The sequence below is a fragment of the Alligator mississippiensis genome, chromosome 5 (assembly GCF_030867095.1).
Source record: "Alligator mississippiensis isolate rAllMis1 chromosome 5, rAllMis1, whole genome shotgun sequence".
Classification (NCBI taxonomy): domain Eukaryota; kingdom Metazoa; phylum Chordata; order Crocodylia; family Alligatoridae; genus Alligator; species Alligator mississippiensis.
Genome location: NC_081828.1, coordinates 173,041,911 through 173,058,586, shown reverse-complemented (window position 1 = coordinate 173,058,586; position 16,676 = coordinate 173,041,911). Strand labels below are relative to the sequence as shown.

The following is a 16,676-nucleotide window of genomic DNA, read 5'->3' as shown; positions in this document are numbered from 1 at the left end:
TTTCCTGGCATGGTTTGGATCCATTTGGTGTGTTCTAGGCCATAGGGAGTTTGCTTCTGGTGATGAGGTTAGTGAGGTTTGGTGCTTGTTTGAAGGCTAGGATGGTTGGTTCTGGGAAGATCTCTTTAAGAATAGGGTCTCCTTCTAGTATGGGTTGCAGTTGTTTGTGGATTTTCCATATGGGTTTGAGGGAAGGGTGATATGTCATAACCAGCGCTGTGTGATTCGTTTGGCAGGGGGGAGGGGGTCTGTACTGCAGTAATTCTTCACATGATATTTGGGTAGCTGTTTCAAACATGCAATCCATCTCTCTGGAGGAGTGTCCTTGTTGAGTGAAAGCCTTTTTAAGATTAGTGAGGTGGCAATCCTGGGTGTTCTCCTAGTGCAAATTTGGTGGGATCTTCTCAATTTACATCTTCATTGACTGCCTCTCTTACATGCATGCCAGCCCAGCCTCTGGCTTCTTTACTATTCATTCCATCCAGGAAGAGCATACACCAACTGCAGAGGCTTCCTCAGCCTAAAAAAGGATTTTTAAACCCAAAAGCTTGCTAAAATTTTGTATTTCCAACTATCTAGGTTGGTTTAATAAAAGATATCAGATTCATCCAAAGAACCTTGTCTGCCTATATCCTTAGACCAACATGGCTACAACCTACACCCCAGGCACTTTAATGTTTTCATATTCAAAGACTGGTCTATCAATTCAACTTGCAATTAGTGAGAAATTCGTGGATATAGAAGTCACTTTGCCATGTAAGTCTTGAAGTTCTTTGATGAGCAGTGCACAGAGATAGGAAAACTGTGCAAGTTTATCTCATGGGAGGAGTTGATCGTGGTCTTTCCAGTCTTTATGAAAGCTATTTCAGATGCATTGATTGTCATGATCAGACATTTCTGACCGACTCTGCTGTCCTCCAGTTATGTATTGTTTGTTAGTGTGACTGCAAGTGTGAAAAAATGTTCCTGAGATTCTTTTACATCCATGTAGGATCCCTGTAGCAGTTTGCTAGTTTGTATAACACAATTTTTATTTCCCAGGGCAAACTTGCCCCCAGGACACAACATAACCCATCAAACAGCAACCAAATGAATCCATAAACAGAAAAGGGTTAACTCACCCTGTGATTTTTTCCCAGACCCTGAGAGAGTATTCTGGTTCAATGCTGTAGCCTCTAGCCATACAGCATTCCCTCTTTCCCCTAGCTATCTTTCCCTGCGAGCTTTTAACTTCCTCTGGACCAGGCAATTATCCTCATCAGCTGGTTCAGTCTTCCTAGGCAGGACTGTAGTCATTTTCTTACTGCCTGCAGCTGGGCTGTAGCCCAGAGACAATCCCCCTTCTGGAAAGTTTCCAAGGACTTTATTTGCTCAACACTATAGATACCCCCTTTTTCCCCAAATTGTATCAATCAGTGATCTAACTTCAGATAGGGCCGGTTAGAAGAAATGCAGATAACTTTAAAGGCAAAAAAGGCAAGTGACCCTGGACATGCTGTAGCACCCACTTAAAAAGAAGCATTTTCTTTTGTTGTACTTCACAAACTGCTTCAACTTGCTATATGGTCTGTATTTCTTTTTAGTGTAAGAGTCAGGGTTGTGAATCATCTTTTTTAGTGAATGAATTGCTAAAATAATTGGGAACATATTTGTTTGATCCCAAGAAGTAAACCACACTATGCGTAACTGAAACAGTTTGAATATCATCTGATCCTTACCTGTCGCAAAGCTGTTAGCTCACGTTATTTTTAGACTGAGAAACACCTTATTTGTGGTGTTGTCCACAAATGTTAAAATAACCTGTGAATGCACGCAGAGGCATGTTAGATGGCCAGGATGTTAGGATGGCCAGGTGTATTTAGTTATTTATTGATTTTTTGCTAGCCAGAGGCCATCTGAGTTTTCACAGGCTAAAATGATGCGTACTTGCACCTGAGTGCCTTTTGTATAAAATGGAGGTCATTGGGTCCAGTAAAAATCTCCCCCAACTACAGATTGATTTTAGATTATATTAATGGCCTTCAAAAATTGTGAAAACAAGATCCCGAAGTTGAAAGGAGGTAGAGTGTACACACAGCACCAGTCTACGCCAGGTTTCAGAATTCTAGTTAGACTTAAAACCAGTACTGTAGAGTTGAATCATGGAATGTTTGTGACTGTTGTAGGTGCAGCTTCCACAGGCTTTAATTCTTTATTGTTCTCCTGGGCTAGGGACAGAAATTACACGTAAACCGGTATAACTGATCGGAAGCCAGTTTAAATCTGTAACACAACAGCAGTTCAGTGCCCATAAACTGCTTTCAAAGTAGACAAAATCAATTTAAGATCAACCTGAATGGATGTAGTATCAGACTTAACTGATTTAGGTAAAATCAGTTCATGGAACTTCTGTCCCAGATCCTCTCTAGATTCAATTAACTCTCATTCCCCCAGCATCCCAGGATGCTTTGCACCTCTTCTGCAAACCTCCCCCCCCTACCCCCCTTGCAGGGTGGGTGGGTTAGGCTTGGCCCAAGCTGTCTGCTCCAGCCAAGCAAGCAGTTGTGCTCTAGCACCCTCCCAGCTTCTGGTCTGGGGCACTGCAGGCATGTGGCTGCATTTCCAGAATCAAAAGCAAATGTCTGTTCACTTGCTTATCACTTCAAACTATACAGCTTAGACTAATGTGTGAAGATTGAATTGAGTCACCCTTGGGTTTTTTGATTGTCTGTACTTAGCCCGGATGCATTGAAAAAGAGATTACTTGGTATCTGAAGAAAAAAATGTTTTAGCTTTTCATTGGACTAATAAAAATGTTTAAATTCTATATGGTTAAATCTTCTTAAACCTAAAGACTCCTTTCTTAGTATGGAACAGTTGCCCTTTATTTGCTTGACTGTGCATAGAAGTGTACAAAGAATGTAGGTTTGATTTAATGCAAGAAGAAATATGTATTATGGTGAGCAGTGCTTATCATGAGCCATTGCTCTCTCATTCATGCCAACATTGTTAGCCTGGGCAAAATAAGAAAAATAGCATCTTCTAATACTCATTGGCTTAAGAATGAAATTATTTGAGTGTAAGTATTCAGTTTTGAAAAACAAACGTGTGCTTGGCTATATTTGCAAGTCAAGTCTTAATCTTTACTACAAGTCATTTCATAGTATCTTATTTAGAACACAGTTTCAATATCTGCTGTAAAAAAGAGTTACTGGTTAATCACAGCCTTTGACTATGAATCATTAAAACCTTATTTCAAAATAGGATTCAATTTTTAAATACACCATCAATTTTGTGCTACTGCTGGACTCACGTCTGCTAAGTATTAGGGCTGTGTGAACCTTCGGTCCCTGATTCGATCCAGTGGAGATTTGGCCCCATTTGGTGGCCGAATCTCCGACTGAATTGAATCAGAGGACCCTTTAATTTCTCTGAATTGATTCGGAACCTTCCAAATCGATTAGGAGAGATTTGGACAGACTTGGCGATTCGGATGTAGACACAGCTTCAAACGTTTTTTCTACATACCTCTAGGTAGCAGGGGCTCTGAACGCTGTGGTGCCGGGGCAGATGCAGCATCCCACAGAAGCACAGGGAGCTCCCCAGTGCACTTGGCAGCAGACCTGGAAGTGGACCTGAAGCACTTCCGGTCCACTTCCTGGTCCACTAGGGAGCATGCAGGGGGGGGGGCCCCCCGTGCCTTCCCAGCTCAGCGACTGGTGCCTCCTGAGTGTGGGGGGGGCACCCAGGGTCCCCCTGTGGCCGATCACCAAGCCAGGAGGGCCTGGGTGGGGCCCCCATTGTGCTCCCAGGCAGACCCGGAAGTGGACAAGAAGTATTTCTGGTCCAATTGCAGGTTCACTGCCAAGAACGCTGGAGAGCCCCCCGTGCTGCTGTGGGATGCTCCATGCACCCCAGCACCACAGCAATTATGAGCCGTGCCTGTTACTTCAAGGTATGTAGAAAAAACTTTTAAAGCTGTGCCTGTGTTCGAATAGCTGATTTGCCAAATCAGCATCTTCAGATTCGGATTTGGCCGGATTTAATCTGAGACAGTGATCTGAATCAATGGATCGAATCACTGTCCCTGATTTGGGCCGAATCTGAATCGAATAGGGCCCTCTGTGCACAGCTCTACTAAGTATATAAATCTGTGGATAACTATTGTTCATGTTTCTCTGTTTCTTGCTGTGTACCTTTCAATATTATATGTCTTAGTCATAATGCATATACAATAAAAGGACCTGCCATGTTCATAAGCTTTCTGAAAAATTTTACTTTTGACCTACATTATGTAGGCCCAAACTAGTGCTAAAATCTCATCTTTTAGTCTCTGTTCTGTAAAATATTAATTGAAAATATTCATAACTGTACAACCTGCATTTTATGAGCCATGAATATAGATTGTGCATTCTTATTCATATAAATAAATAAAAGATAAATTCTTCTTTATTCATATAAATTCACTGCCATGAGAGGACAAGTTATATGATGTTTGCGTGTGCGTGAATAGGATGTTTTGTATTGATTTAAGCACTTGTCATTATGTTAAAAAATCACCATTTTCATTTAATTTTTGTCATTTTATTTTTTATTAATTTTCAATGCATTATATATATGTAAAAGGTGTGTGTGTCTGTGTATGTGTCTGTTCATATTTATCTCTCTTTTTTTCTCCTAGTTTTCTTATTTAATCTCAGGTCATATTTTATAGTACTTTACATTTTTGTTCTGTTGAATGTAACAAAAATCTTTTTTTGCCACATCTGAGTTTTAGAACAAAACATGTTTGCTTTGTTATAAGTACTTAGTTTTGTTTTTCCTAACCTTCTCTCCACAATCATAATTGAGGTCATTTAAATGGTAGTATATTTTGTCATGTTTGTGTGTTTGGTAGACCATCTTCCATTAGATTTATCAGCAAATCTAATCCTAATTCTGGATTTAGGTACTCCAGACTGAATCCAGTATAACTCAATTGTCTGCCTCAATTCTTGATTTATATTATCATAGCTGACACCAGAATCTAGCTCTTTCTTTTTAGGAACAGCAAAGAGTTCATAGTACCTTCTCAAAATGGCAACAGTATCCTGTTTTTGTAGCAAGAGACTTTGCATCATAATTGGTGCCATGAAATCTTTGTACATTCCATTTTGGTAGGACCTCTGTCTGTTGTGTGATCAAGGGTTTTGAGACTATGATTTTCTGTGGTGGCAGAGGTACAGCCCAAATGCTGGTATAGGTCATAGAGACAGAGCATTTTTGTCTCCTGTCTAGTTTCCCTCTGTTCCATACAGATTAGAGTCATAAGACATGTAAATCAGACTTTAATTCAGTAATCATGAGTAAGAGAGCCCATATAATTTTCCTTCTCTTCATCAATTGAAATGCATCAGACATCATGCAGTTACTATGATTACAAACGGAAATTGGCTAAATGCATTAACCGTAATCAGCCATGTGTTTAATTAGTTATTTGTATGCATATTTACCTATCTTGTATGTTCAGTAATAGCAACTGAGTGCACAAATTAAGCAGACAATTGTACATACACTTTGCATGCTTATCACTGTTTTTCTACTCAAGTATTCAAAGTCACCACCAATTATTGAAGTCCTTGCCTTTATGTCAGTTTCTGTAGGAGTTTCCAGCTGCAAGCACATCTAGGCTAGGGACAGGCATTACACATAAACCAGTTTAAGTGATCAGAAACTGGTTTAAACCTGTAACAGAACAGATGTTCAATGCACATAAACCAGTTTGAAAATGGCTGAAAGCGGTTTGAGATAGACCTGGTTGAATGTAGTATCAGACTTAACTGATTAGAGTCAAAGTGGTTTATGCAATGTCTGTCCCAGACCCCTTCCTGGGGTAACTTAAACTAGAGTCCCCCAGCATCCCAGCATGTTCTCTGGGCTGGGCGGATCTCTGCTCCACAGCAGGGCTGGCCCCTCCCCTGTGCTCCCTGACCAGAGTTCCTGCAGGCACAGCAGGGTCTGCTGGCTTCCCCGTACATCCTCCCCCTACCCTCTTACCACTTGCTGCTTAAGCAGGGAACTCTTCTTCCTCTCTGCCACAGCATGGACCATAGCCAGCCTGTGGAATGCTAGCTAATCCTGTGTAAGGCTCTGGCAGAGACTGCAGACACAGCAAGGTCTGCCTGGCTACCCCCAGCCCTCCCCGCCCCGTTACTGCTTAAGCAGGAAATCCCCTTCTCCCCCACTCCATGCCCCCTCACTCCCTCCATCTCCCACAGTATGGACCCAAGCCCCTCAGACCCTAGGCATGTGGTATGCTAGGTAATGCTGAGAGGTGTCTGTGTGTGTCTCTCTCCAACTTCACTGCAGCAGGCAGACAGAATAGTGACCGTTTAGGGCTGTTTGGAGCTAACTAGCGGGTCAGCTGGGAGACTGTTTAAGAAGTCTGAAGTAATGAAAGGAGGCCATTGCTTTGCTAATTGGGTGATAAACACTGTTAACACTATTAGCCCTTAGCTGACTTGCTTGCCTGTCAGTTTGCTGCAGACAGTATGACGCAGCAGGATGGGAGATTGAAAAGCTCCGTATCATCAACAGATGCATGCCCTGCACCCCCCACCCTTTGCCTCAGAGTGCTAACCTGGGGCTGGCAACACTCCAGCCCCTTGAGCAGCCAGCAGGAGCCTGGGACCGGGCAGGCAGACCTCCCTAAAGAGAGAGTCCTGCTGGGGGCTGGCCACACCCGCTTCAGCTCAGTTGGGGTTTTTTTTTTCATTTTTTCTGGATACTGTGTTAATAGAAGTTATCTTCTGCTATGCTGTGTCATACAGGCTACCTGTATTCATGGCTTTCTTGTAATATGATTATTGTTTTTATCTGCTAGATAATGGTGACTTAACCAATTAGTTATGTGAAACCAAAGGGAAAGAAAATGTTCATGTAGTGACAATATCTATCTTCTCTACTACAGTAATGTTATTATGGTAACCTTAACACAATTACTGTGTTAATAGTAACATTGCATCATGTTATCATTTTAGAATAACTTCAATATAGCAACTTGTCACAACCAAATTAAGTAGTGTCCATGTCACAAGCAAGTAAAACCATTCAAAACAGTTTTATTTTGCACTAAGTTAGCTAAGTATTAACAAAAGTTTTTGCCAGTAACCGCCTTTTTGCTGCGCATGTCAAAAAGAAATGTATTGCTGCGCCACTAACAGAGATAGAACTTAGCCTTCTGTGCTGTACATAAATCATTATAATTGGTCAAAGAAAACAAGGAGTAACCCTATGATAACACCCTAGCGAAGACCGCTAGATAATTGGCGATTCTAATTAAATTTATGATGTGGCGAAAACCAATTGGCTATTACACAAATAAAACCCGTCTTCACTTCTGTGAAGAATGGGAGACCTCCACACACGCAACCTGGAGACCTCTGAACGTATGCGTCAGAGTAACTGACAATTTGATCACTTGTCAGTTCCCCGCGTCTTCGACCTTATCTCAGACGTAAATCAACGACCTGCCGGCCCGACCATAATTCTGCCTGACCATTTCTATCCGACCACTTATGCAGACGGACCTACGACCTACGAAACTTAAGCTATAACTAACCAAGTATATCTTTGACCTCCGTCTTTCACCACCTTGACGGCGTGAGTAAATAATCTTGCTTTACAACCGATAAGCGTCCGCCTAATTAATTCCACTCCATGCGTCACAAGTACCCGCCTGATGGACCATTAACTGCCCGGGTGGGAGTCAGGGAGAGCTGCTGGCCGGCTGCCCTGGGTCCCGACACAACTGTTTTGGGGAAATTAAAATGGTGTTGATTAAGTTATTCCTACAGCTTCTTAGTTAATATTTTCTTGTTTTAAACGGTGATATCAATACTTTGAGTGGTGGCTGCTTTCTTCATGTTCCCATGGTAGTTGTAAGGTTTCCTTGACAGTCCAAGTAGCATGAAGGTGATGGAGAGTTCTGCCAAGAAAACTTGTGATGGATTTATCTTCTCTAAGAAAGTATGTGAACTTCAGGCTCCAGTCCAAAGTAGCAATGTGCCAAAAACATCATCCAAAACTGGGTGGGCCACAAGCTGGAAATGGTACAATGGCACCATCTTTGGTGTAGGACTGTAATGCTCAACCTTCAGGTACCACAGGTCAGATAAGTGGTGTGAGGGTGTTCTGTGGGCCAGATTGGGCCCCAGGTGCCATGCTTGGGTCTGCACTTCCAGACTAGGTCCTGCACAGCCTTGGCTGGCCTTCATGTCATGCCCGACACCCTGGGATCAGGCCCTGTACTGCCTCCACCCAGCTAGCATACTGGGATTGGGGCCCTGCATCACCTCTGTCCCACCCCATGGGGACCCTAGAGCCCTGTGCCACCCTGCATGCCCAATCTAGCATGCAAGGCCATAGCACATGGACTCCTCGTGGGCCCCGGAGGGAGCCCTGCAGGTCAGATGACATGGTGCTGATCTGGCCTGTGGCCAGGGGTTGAGCACCCGTAGTATAAGGATATGTGTTACTCCAAGGGACACTTTCTAAATTGTATAGCAGATTTAAATGCTGCAGGCTTATTCCTTTTTTCAGTCAGTACGCAGAAGAAATCATCATCAACAGCACCATCAAAATTGTCAAGAGGAAGGGTTTTTTGTTATTTTATGCTTATTTTAAAACAGTAAATATGAAGTGCAGCTGGTTTTAGGCAGAAATGGAGCCAATTACATTGCTCCTTCTAGTGACAAATTGCTAGGTAGGAATGATGCAGTGGTAACATTTTAAGGTAGTCATTTTTTTTATAAAGCAGTTATCAGTGCCACTTCAATGTCATTAACAATGATTGCTTCATGAAAAATGTGTTTTTAGTGTGTTCTAGTACATTAGATCTCACTCTCCTTCCCCTGCTCTCACCATCTTTCTTCTTAAATTTAGTCACTCTGACTTACATTTAAGGATGCAAAACTAAAAGCTGTTATGGGAACCTCCTAGAAGTGAAATTGATAATATAAGATGAGGTAGTGAAAGGAAGTAGCTGATTGAGCCATGACCCCTGCCTTTAACCTTTCCCATACCTTTGGGGAGACTGGTACTGCTCTGAGTGGTAGACTTGAGCAGTAGGGCTGTGCAAAACAGCACCGTTTTGTTTTGACATCTGTTTAAATCGTTTCAAAGGGATAGTGTTTTGTTTCATCATTTAATTTCATTTTGAAGCACTGTTCCGTTTCGCTTTGTCGAAACTGTTTCGCTGCGTTTCAACGTTTTTCCCATAGCCTATAATGGGGAATAATGAAAATGCCTTTACCTTTGTCATTTCTTGCTTGATGTGGATGAAAATTGCAGGACTGTTAGCCCCTTCTGAGGGCATGAGGCCTGCCAAGTTTCAAGGAGATAGGTGCAGAGGTTTCTGGGAAACTGCACCTCAAACTGTTCAAAGCAAAACTCATGACACTTGCTGGCAGTGGCAGCCTCCTGTCATCCTGAGTACAGATCCAGGGGCTCGCACCCCTGGGAGGGCTGTGGGGCTGTGCCAGACTCCTCCTGGGGGTGTGGGCTCCTAGATCTGTGCTCAGGATGACAGGAGGCTGCCACCTGGGACTGGAGCTGGGAACAGCCCACACCCAGTGCTGGGAAGACTGGTGCTGCTGTTGGCCCCAGGCAGCAGCATCAGCCTCCTGTTATCCTGTGCACAGATCTGGGGGCCCGCACCCCCAGGAGGAGTCCGGCAGTGCTGGGAGGGTAGGCTGAGCTCCATGGGGCTGGCAGAGCCACTTGGAGCGCAGCCTGGTGGTGGGTGGCAGGGGAGAGCCAGGGCTGTGCTCTGACCAGCTCTGCCAGCCCCATGGATCTCAGCCGAGAGGCAGGAGACGGGGGAGAGCCAGGGCTGAGCACCGTGGGCCTGGCAGAGCCACTGGGAGCTCATCCCTGACTCTCCCCTGCCTCCCAACACCAGGCTGCTTCAAAACTCGAAACGTTTTGAGTGCCCTCATTTCATTTCGAAGCTGTTTCAAAGCTTTTTGGTTCATTTTGATTTTGCTGTTTTGAGCTCGAAACAAGTCAAAACAGCTTCAGAATGAACCACTCGGTGAAATTTCACAAAGCCCTAGTAAGCAGTCATTACACAGAGACACTGGTTGGCTACCCCTGAACAGAGTAACATTCAGAGAAGTCATCCAAAATGTGGGGATTTAAGTGAGAAAACTCATTTTTACACCAGAGGGGAGGCATTTGGATGCTACAATAGCTGCCAGAGACTGTCTGTGGGCTGGGCTCCCAGCCCAATGCAGGAAGGGAGGAGCCTACTCCTCAGCATCACTGACTCTCTCCTTGCAGCTCCAAAGCTAAAGCTTTACCCCTGTCACAGCCACTACTGAATTGGCAGCAACTGTTGGATGCTGAGCCAAAAGCTGCTGCCAATTTGATAGCAGCTGTGACAAGTTTACACCCCTGGCTTTTGGCTGAGAAGCAAGGGTTCTTAGTAAGTGAACTCTGTTTCTGCTCCATGCAACTAGTATTCAGCCATGACTCTGGAAAAATCTTTTCTTCTTAATTCTGCCTTCCAAAACAAGGTGTGCATCTCATTTGGGAGGCATGTGAGAAAATACAGTAAATAATGCATTGGATCCAAAAAATTAAACAGCTTCCATGTCTTTTGACTCTGCGGGGTGTGTGTGTGAGACAGAGAAAGAGAGAGAGAGCGTGAAAGAGAGACCTGGGGTAGAGATTTTACAGAAGACTTCAGTAATCCCTAACTTGTATTCAATGAATGGACAACAAAAGAATAAAATATATACTGAATTTAAATGAACACTTGAAAAGTTCATGGTTGTGCATGTACACACATAGATATTAATTTATTATACTGTAAAGTTGAAGTGTAGTTGTCGAACGCATTGTCCTTTAAATACACAATAACAGAGTGATTCTACAACTTTGGGAACTTAAAAGTATTGTGCAGGGGTGACTAACCTATAACGCACATGCCACAACGGCTTGGGCAGCCTCTGTGTGGGGTATATGGCAGATTGGGGATTAGGCAGGGAGCAGAAAGCAGAGAAGCAAATTAGGCAGGGAGCACATGGTGGAGAATAGAAAACAGAACATGAGATTGGGTAGGGGGTACAGAGCAGGAAGCAGGGAGCAGAAAGCAGAGTAGCGGATCAGGAGGTGGAAGGGAATTGAAATGGCACTCACAGAGAGTGCAAGACTTAATTTGTGGCACGCATGCCAAAAGAGTTGGCTCCTACTGGATAATCTTTCTTTTTCCATGTACATTGTTTTTTTCAGATCAGTAATGATCAGCTCTATCTTTGGTTCTGTGTATCCAGATTGCAGCTTCATTGGGAGGAAATATCAAAACAGAGTTTAGGTACAGGTTGCAGTTAATTATATAAGATTTTTGTCATCTTTTGAATTGTTGTCATCAGGATAATTTGAAAATTGTTTTCTTAATTATTTAAAGAAATAGTAAGACTGTCATTCTTGAATACACACTGTATTAATAATGAAAAGGGGTAAACATTAATCAGTTATAGGCAGAATTAATGTTCAGTTCTTAGCAGGCCACCATGTCTGCTAGATGAATAAAGTGCAAATTTTAAAACCCAAAGCTATGCAAGGAGAATCGCATTAAATACTCATTAAAATATCTATGTATTATTGAAAATCAAAATGTAGACTACTTGCAGCAGTTTCTTAAGTGAATAATTTTTCTGAAATGGATAATTGATCAATACTGGCCTTTTTTCACAGGTTTTCAATACATATTCCAATGAAGACTATGACAGGAGAAATGATGAAGTTGATCCAGTGGCTGCATCAGCTGAATATGAACTTGAAAAGCGCGTGGAAAAGCTGGAGCTTTTCCCAGTAGAGCTAGAAAAAGGTATGCATTCTATGCACTATTTGTAGTTTATTCTAAGCTGATGTGCAGATCTATAAAGGGATTGTCACACTTGCCTACAGAGCATAAATTCTGTTCTCATGAAACTAATCCAGCTACCTTGGTTCTTCACACTTTGAAAGTATTCAGTACTTTCATTTCAGGAAACAATTCAAGGACACATAATTCTGTTTCTTTTAGATAATTGTCTCCTGTTGTTCAACTTCCAAATGAATTGAAACAATCTTTGAAACAATCAGGATGAGCAAACAGGCCAGTAAACAGGGTAGTTTGAGTGGGAACCTTGCTTGGTAGAAGAGCAGGAAGCAGTGGTTGCCTGAGGAGAAGGTTTGTGAGTGCTCTGGTGAGTGGAAAGGCCTGCCTGGCTTGGGCTTCATAGGGTAGCTTCAGCTTGGGAGCTATTTTTCAGGATTGTTTGGAGGAGTGAGCAGAGGAGTGTTCAGTTGTTAAGCCCAGCAGCTGATTGAGTTGACCTGTAATGTGACTGAGTAGGTGGGGCTTACCTAAGCAGAAAGGTTAGGCTTGCCAGAACTTGGTGACGAAGAAGCAAGTGGAACGAGATAAGCGAACAGGCCAGCAAACAGGCGTTTGAGTGAGAGTGTGACGTTCAGAGGGGAGTGTTCACTGGACACTTTTTTTCTTCACTGTAAGTTTGCTGAGTGGAAGCAGGTAAATGAGGAAGAGGGGAGTTTTTCAGAAGATCCAGTGGAAGAGTGAGAAGGAACTAGCAGGAGGATCAACATGATGGGTAGATGTTGCAGTGCCAAAGTCCCCACCACTGCCAGCTGTTCCTCTTCCTGTACCTGTACAGGCTCTATCCATGCACCGCCATTAATAACAGGGGCTTAGTCTACCCAGGTTTTAGTCTGACTTTGTAGGGACTGTGGCCCCCGCCTACACCCCAGAGCACATGAAAAGATGCTCAAGAAGCCCATTTCCCTCATCCTCTCCTCAGAAGTCATGTGCCCCAGCCCCCTCACCATTTTCGTTGCCCTCCAATGGTCTTTCCAATTTGTCCACATCCTTTCTGTAGTGGGGGGCCCAAAACTGGACACAGTATTCCAGATGTGGCCTCAACAGTGCCAAATATTGGGGAAATAATCACTTTCCTTGATCTGATGGTTACACTTCTACTAACGTAGCCCATTATGTTGTTAGTCTTCTTCGCAACAGCAGTAGACTGTTGGCTCAGATTCCGCTTCTTGTTCACTGTAACCCCTGGTCCTTTTCTACAGAGCTGCTGCTAGCCAGTGAGTCTCCAGCCTATACTGGTGCATGGGATTGTTCTGTCCTAAGTGCAGGACTTTGCACTTGTCCGTATTGAACTTCATGAGATTTCTTTTGGTCCAGTCTTCCAATTTGTTGAGGTATCTCTGAACCCTAGCCCTACCCTCTGGCATATGTACTACTCTGCCCAGCTTGGTATCATCCACAAATTTGGTGAGAGTGCACTCCCCACCATATTCCAGGTTGATGGTAGAGACCAACTCCTGGGGCACTCCATTTGATACCAGCTACTAACTAGACATCAAGCCATTGATTACTACCCTCTGACCCTAATGATCCAACCAGTTTTCTATTAACCTTACAGTTCATTCATCCAATGTCCTTATCTTGCTTGTGAGAATGTTCAAGACCATATCAAAAGCCTTTCTTAAGTCAAGGTATATCACATCTGCTGCTCTCCCTCATCCACAGACTCAGTCATGTTATCACAGAAGGCAATCAGGTTGGTCAGGCCTGACTTTGCCCTTGAATAATCCATGCTGACTGTTCCTAATCACTTTCTTCTCCTGCTAGCATTTAGAAATGGATTCCTTGAGAGCTGGCTCCACGATTTTTGCAGGGACTGAGGTGAGGCTGACCAGTCTGTAATTCCCCAGATCCTCCTTCCTCCCTTTCTTAAAGATGGGTACTATATTTGCCCTTTACCAGTTGTCCAGGACTTTTCCCAATTGCCACGAGGTTTCAAAGATAATGGCCAGTGGCTTTGCAGTAACATCAGCCAGCTCCCTCAGCACCCTCAGGTGCATCATGTCCAGTCCCATGGACTTATACACATCCAGCTTTTCCAAATAGTCCCCAATTTGTTCTTTCACCACCATCAGCTGCTCACTTCCTCTCCAAACGTATGCTGCTGGGTGCAGTAGTCTGGGAGCTGACCTTGCCTGTGAAGACTGAGTTAAAAAAGACATCAAGTGCAGATATTTTTCACTTAACGCCGTCCCAGTTAATGTTATTTCATTATTACATCGATGATGTGTTAGAGAACATACTTGTTTAAAGTCGCGCAGTGTTTGGTTATAATGTTGTTTGGCCACTGCCTGTTAGTAGGTATCTCCTGTGATGTAATTGGATTCACTTAATGTCGTTTTGCTTAAAGTCTCATTTTTTAAGAATGTAACTACGATGTTAAGTGAGGAATAGCTGTATTTCAGCCTTTTATACATCCTCTGTCACTAGGTTGCCTCCCCCATTCACTACCCACACTTTCCCTGATCTTGTTTCTGACATAGTTGTAGAAACTCTTTTTGTTACCCTTCATGTCCCTTGCTAGCTGCAACTCCAGTTGAGTTTTGGCCTTCCTAATTTCTTCCCTGCATGCCCAAGCAATACTCTTATACTCTTCCCTAGTTGTGTGTCCAAATTTCCACTTCTTATATGCTTCCTTTTTGTGTTTTAGCTGACTGAAGAGTTCCCTGCTAAGCCCAACCTAGTCTTCTGCCATACATGCTAGTCTTACATGTTTGGATGGTTTGCTGCATCCTCAGTAAGGTTTCTTCAAAGTACTCACCTCTGTTGGACTCCTTTCCCCCTCAGACTGGCCTCCCAGGGAATTCTGCCCATCAGTCCCCTGAGTGAGTTGAAGTCTAGTTTTTTGAAGTCCAGGGTCTTTACTCAGCTGCTCTCCTTCTTTCCTTTCCTCAGGATCCTGAACTCAGTCATCTCATGGTCAAAATGACTGCTGCTCAAGTTGCCATCCACTTCTACATTTCCCACCAGTTATTCCGTTTATGAGCAGCAGATCAAGACAAGCAGGCTCTGTGCATTTGTGTACAGATATCTGAGATAGCTAGTGGACTGCCCTACCTTCTCAGGAAGAATGAGAAGGCCTCCCCAGTTGCCTTCTCCTGCTTGTGCTTCCTCCAGGTCATTCGCTTCCCCACTTACCTCAGGGCTTTGGTCTGTGTCCCCAGAGAACCTAATTTAAAGCCCTCCTGACTAGATTAGCAAGCGTGTCTGTGAAGATGGTCTTCCCTCTCTTCATCAGGTGGATTCCATCTCTTCCTAGCAGTCCTTCATGAAACAACATCCTGTGGTTCAAGAGACCAAATACCTTTTTCCATCTGCACAGTCATACATTGATCTGCAGGATGCATCTATTCCTGCCCGGACCCTTCTCTTTGACTGGAAGGATCAAGGCAAACACCACCTGAGCCCTTGTCTTCTTCACCCTTGCACCCACAGCCATGTAATCACTTTTGATCTGCTCAGGGTGGTAACATCATGGAAGAGTCAGCTAGAGAAGGCACTGGAAGACAGGGAAGATGCAGGTTCTATGGAAGGTGGAAGCTGGTAGTTTGTCACCTCTAGCAACAAACAGCGCTCCTCATCTGAACTGTGGCTCTCCAACTGGAGATTTGGTGTGAAGCTGTGGCAGTGGCTGAGAAGGAGCCCACTCCAGTGGCAAGACAAGTAATCCATTTCCCCTAAGGATTGAGATCACTGCTACCAAGAGGAAGCAATGGGTGACTCCATCCTACAAACCATAGTGGCATCCATTTGCCAACTTGATCCTGTTGGCCCAGGAGGTCTGTTGGCTGCGATGAGTCCACATGAAAGACATAATGGAAATGTTGTTGAGACTCATCTGGCCCTGTGACTAAATATTCCACGTTGGCATTAATGGTGCTGTTAAGGGTGGCCTTGAGCAGGTCACTAGTGACTACATGGCCCTAGATGCATGGGTGAAGGGGATGGTGGCCCAGGAGCTGTTCTCATTGAACCTTCCAGTCAAGAGTAAAGGCCCAGCTAGGTGCAGATGTGTCCTGGAGATTCATATGTGGGTTTCCGGATGATGCCATCAGCAGGACTTTGGCTTCTTTGAGCATTTGGGGTGGTGTTCCAAGAAGATTGATTGCTGGGAGGAGATGAGGTCCATCTGACAAAGAGAGGGAAGAGTGTCTTCACATGCAGGCTTGCTAACCTAATGAGCAGAGCTTTAAACTAGGTTCACCAGGAGATGGAGGCAAGAGTCAAAAGTAAGTAAAGAGCCAGGAGACCTGGAACACAGTAAAGGTAATCAATAGTGAAAGCTTTAGCAATGTCTCAGGGAGAGGATAGGATAGTCAATTAGATACCTGAAGTGTTTATATACTAATGTGAGAAGCATGTGAAAAAACAGGAAGAATTGGAGCTCTTAGTACAATCACAGAATTGTAGTATGATTAGAATGATAGAGACATGGTGACATAACTTCACATGACTGACATGGTCTTGGATGGGTATAGTTCATTCAGGAAGGATAGCCAGGTGAAGAAAGGAGGAGGTATTGCTTTATGTATGAAAGCAGTGTACATGTTTTCTGAGGTACATTATGAAGTGGTAGGTAGGCCTGTTGAAAACCCCTGGTCAGACGGGAGACCAGCAGGGGAAAGGTCACAGGGAGCATCTATTACAGGCAACCAAACCAGGAGGAAGAGGTGGACAAGGCCTCTTTTAAACAACTGGCGAATACTTCCAAATCGTAGGACTTGGTTCTCATGGGGAACTTTAATTATGTGGATTTCTGCTGGGAAGGAGACAT

The 16,676-nt window shown here is 43.8% G+C and overlaps 1 protein-coding gene across 11 annotated transcripts in view; it reads left to right on the top strand.

Moving 5' to 3' along the window:
* PPP1R9A (protein phosphatase 1 regulatory subunit 9A) overlaps positions 1-16,676 on the top strand; it is a 256,192-nt gene that overhangs the window by 135,887 nt on the left and 103,629 nt on the right. For all 11 annotated transcript variants that reach the window (XM_019497853.2, XM_019497854.2, XM_059728981.1 and 8 more), the window contains exon 3: positions 11,719-11,851. In XM_019497853.2, coding sequence (XP_019353398.1) covers positions 11,719-11,851 — 133 coding nt within the window. The remainder of the gene's footprint in view (positions 1-11,718; positions 11,852-16,676) is intronic.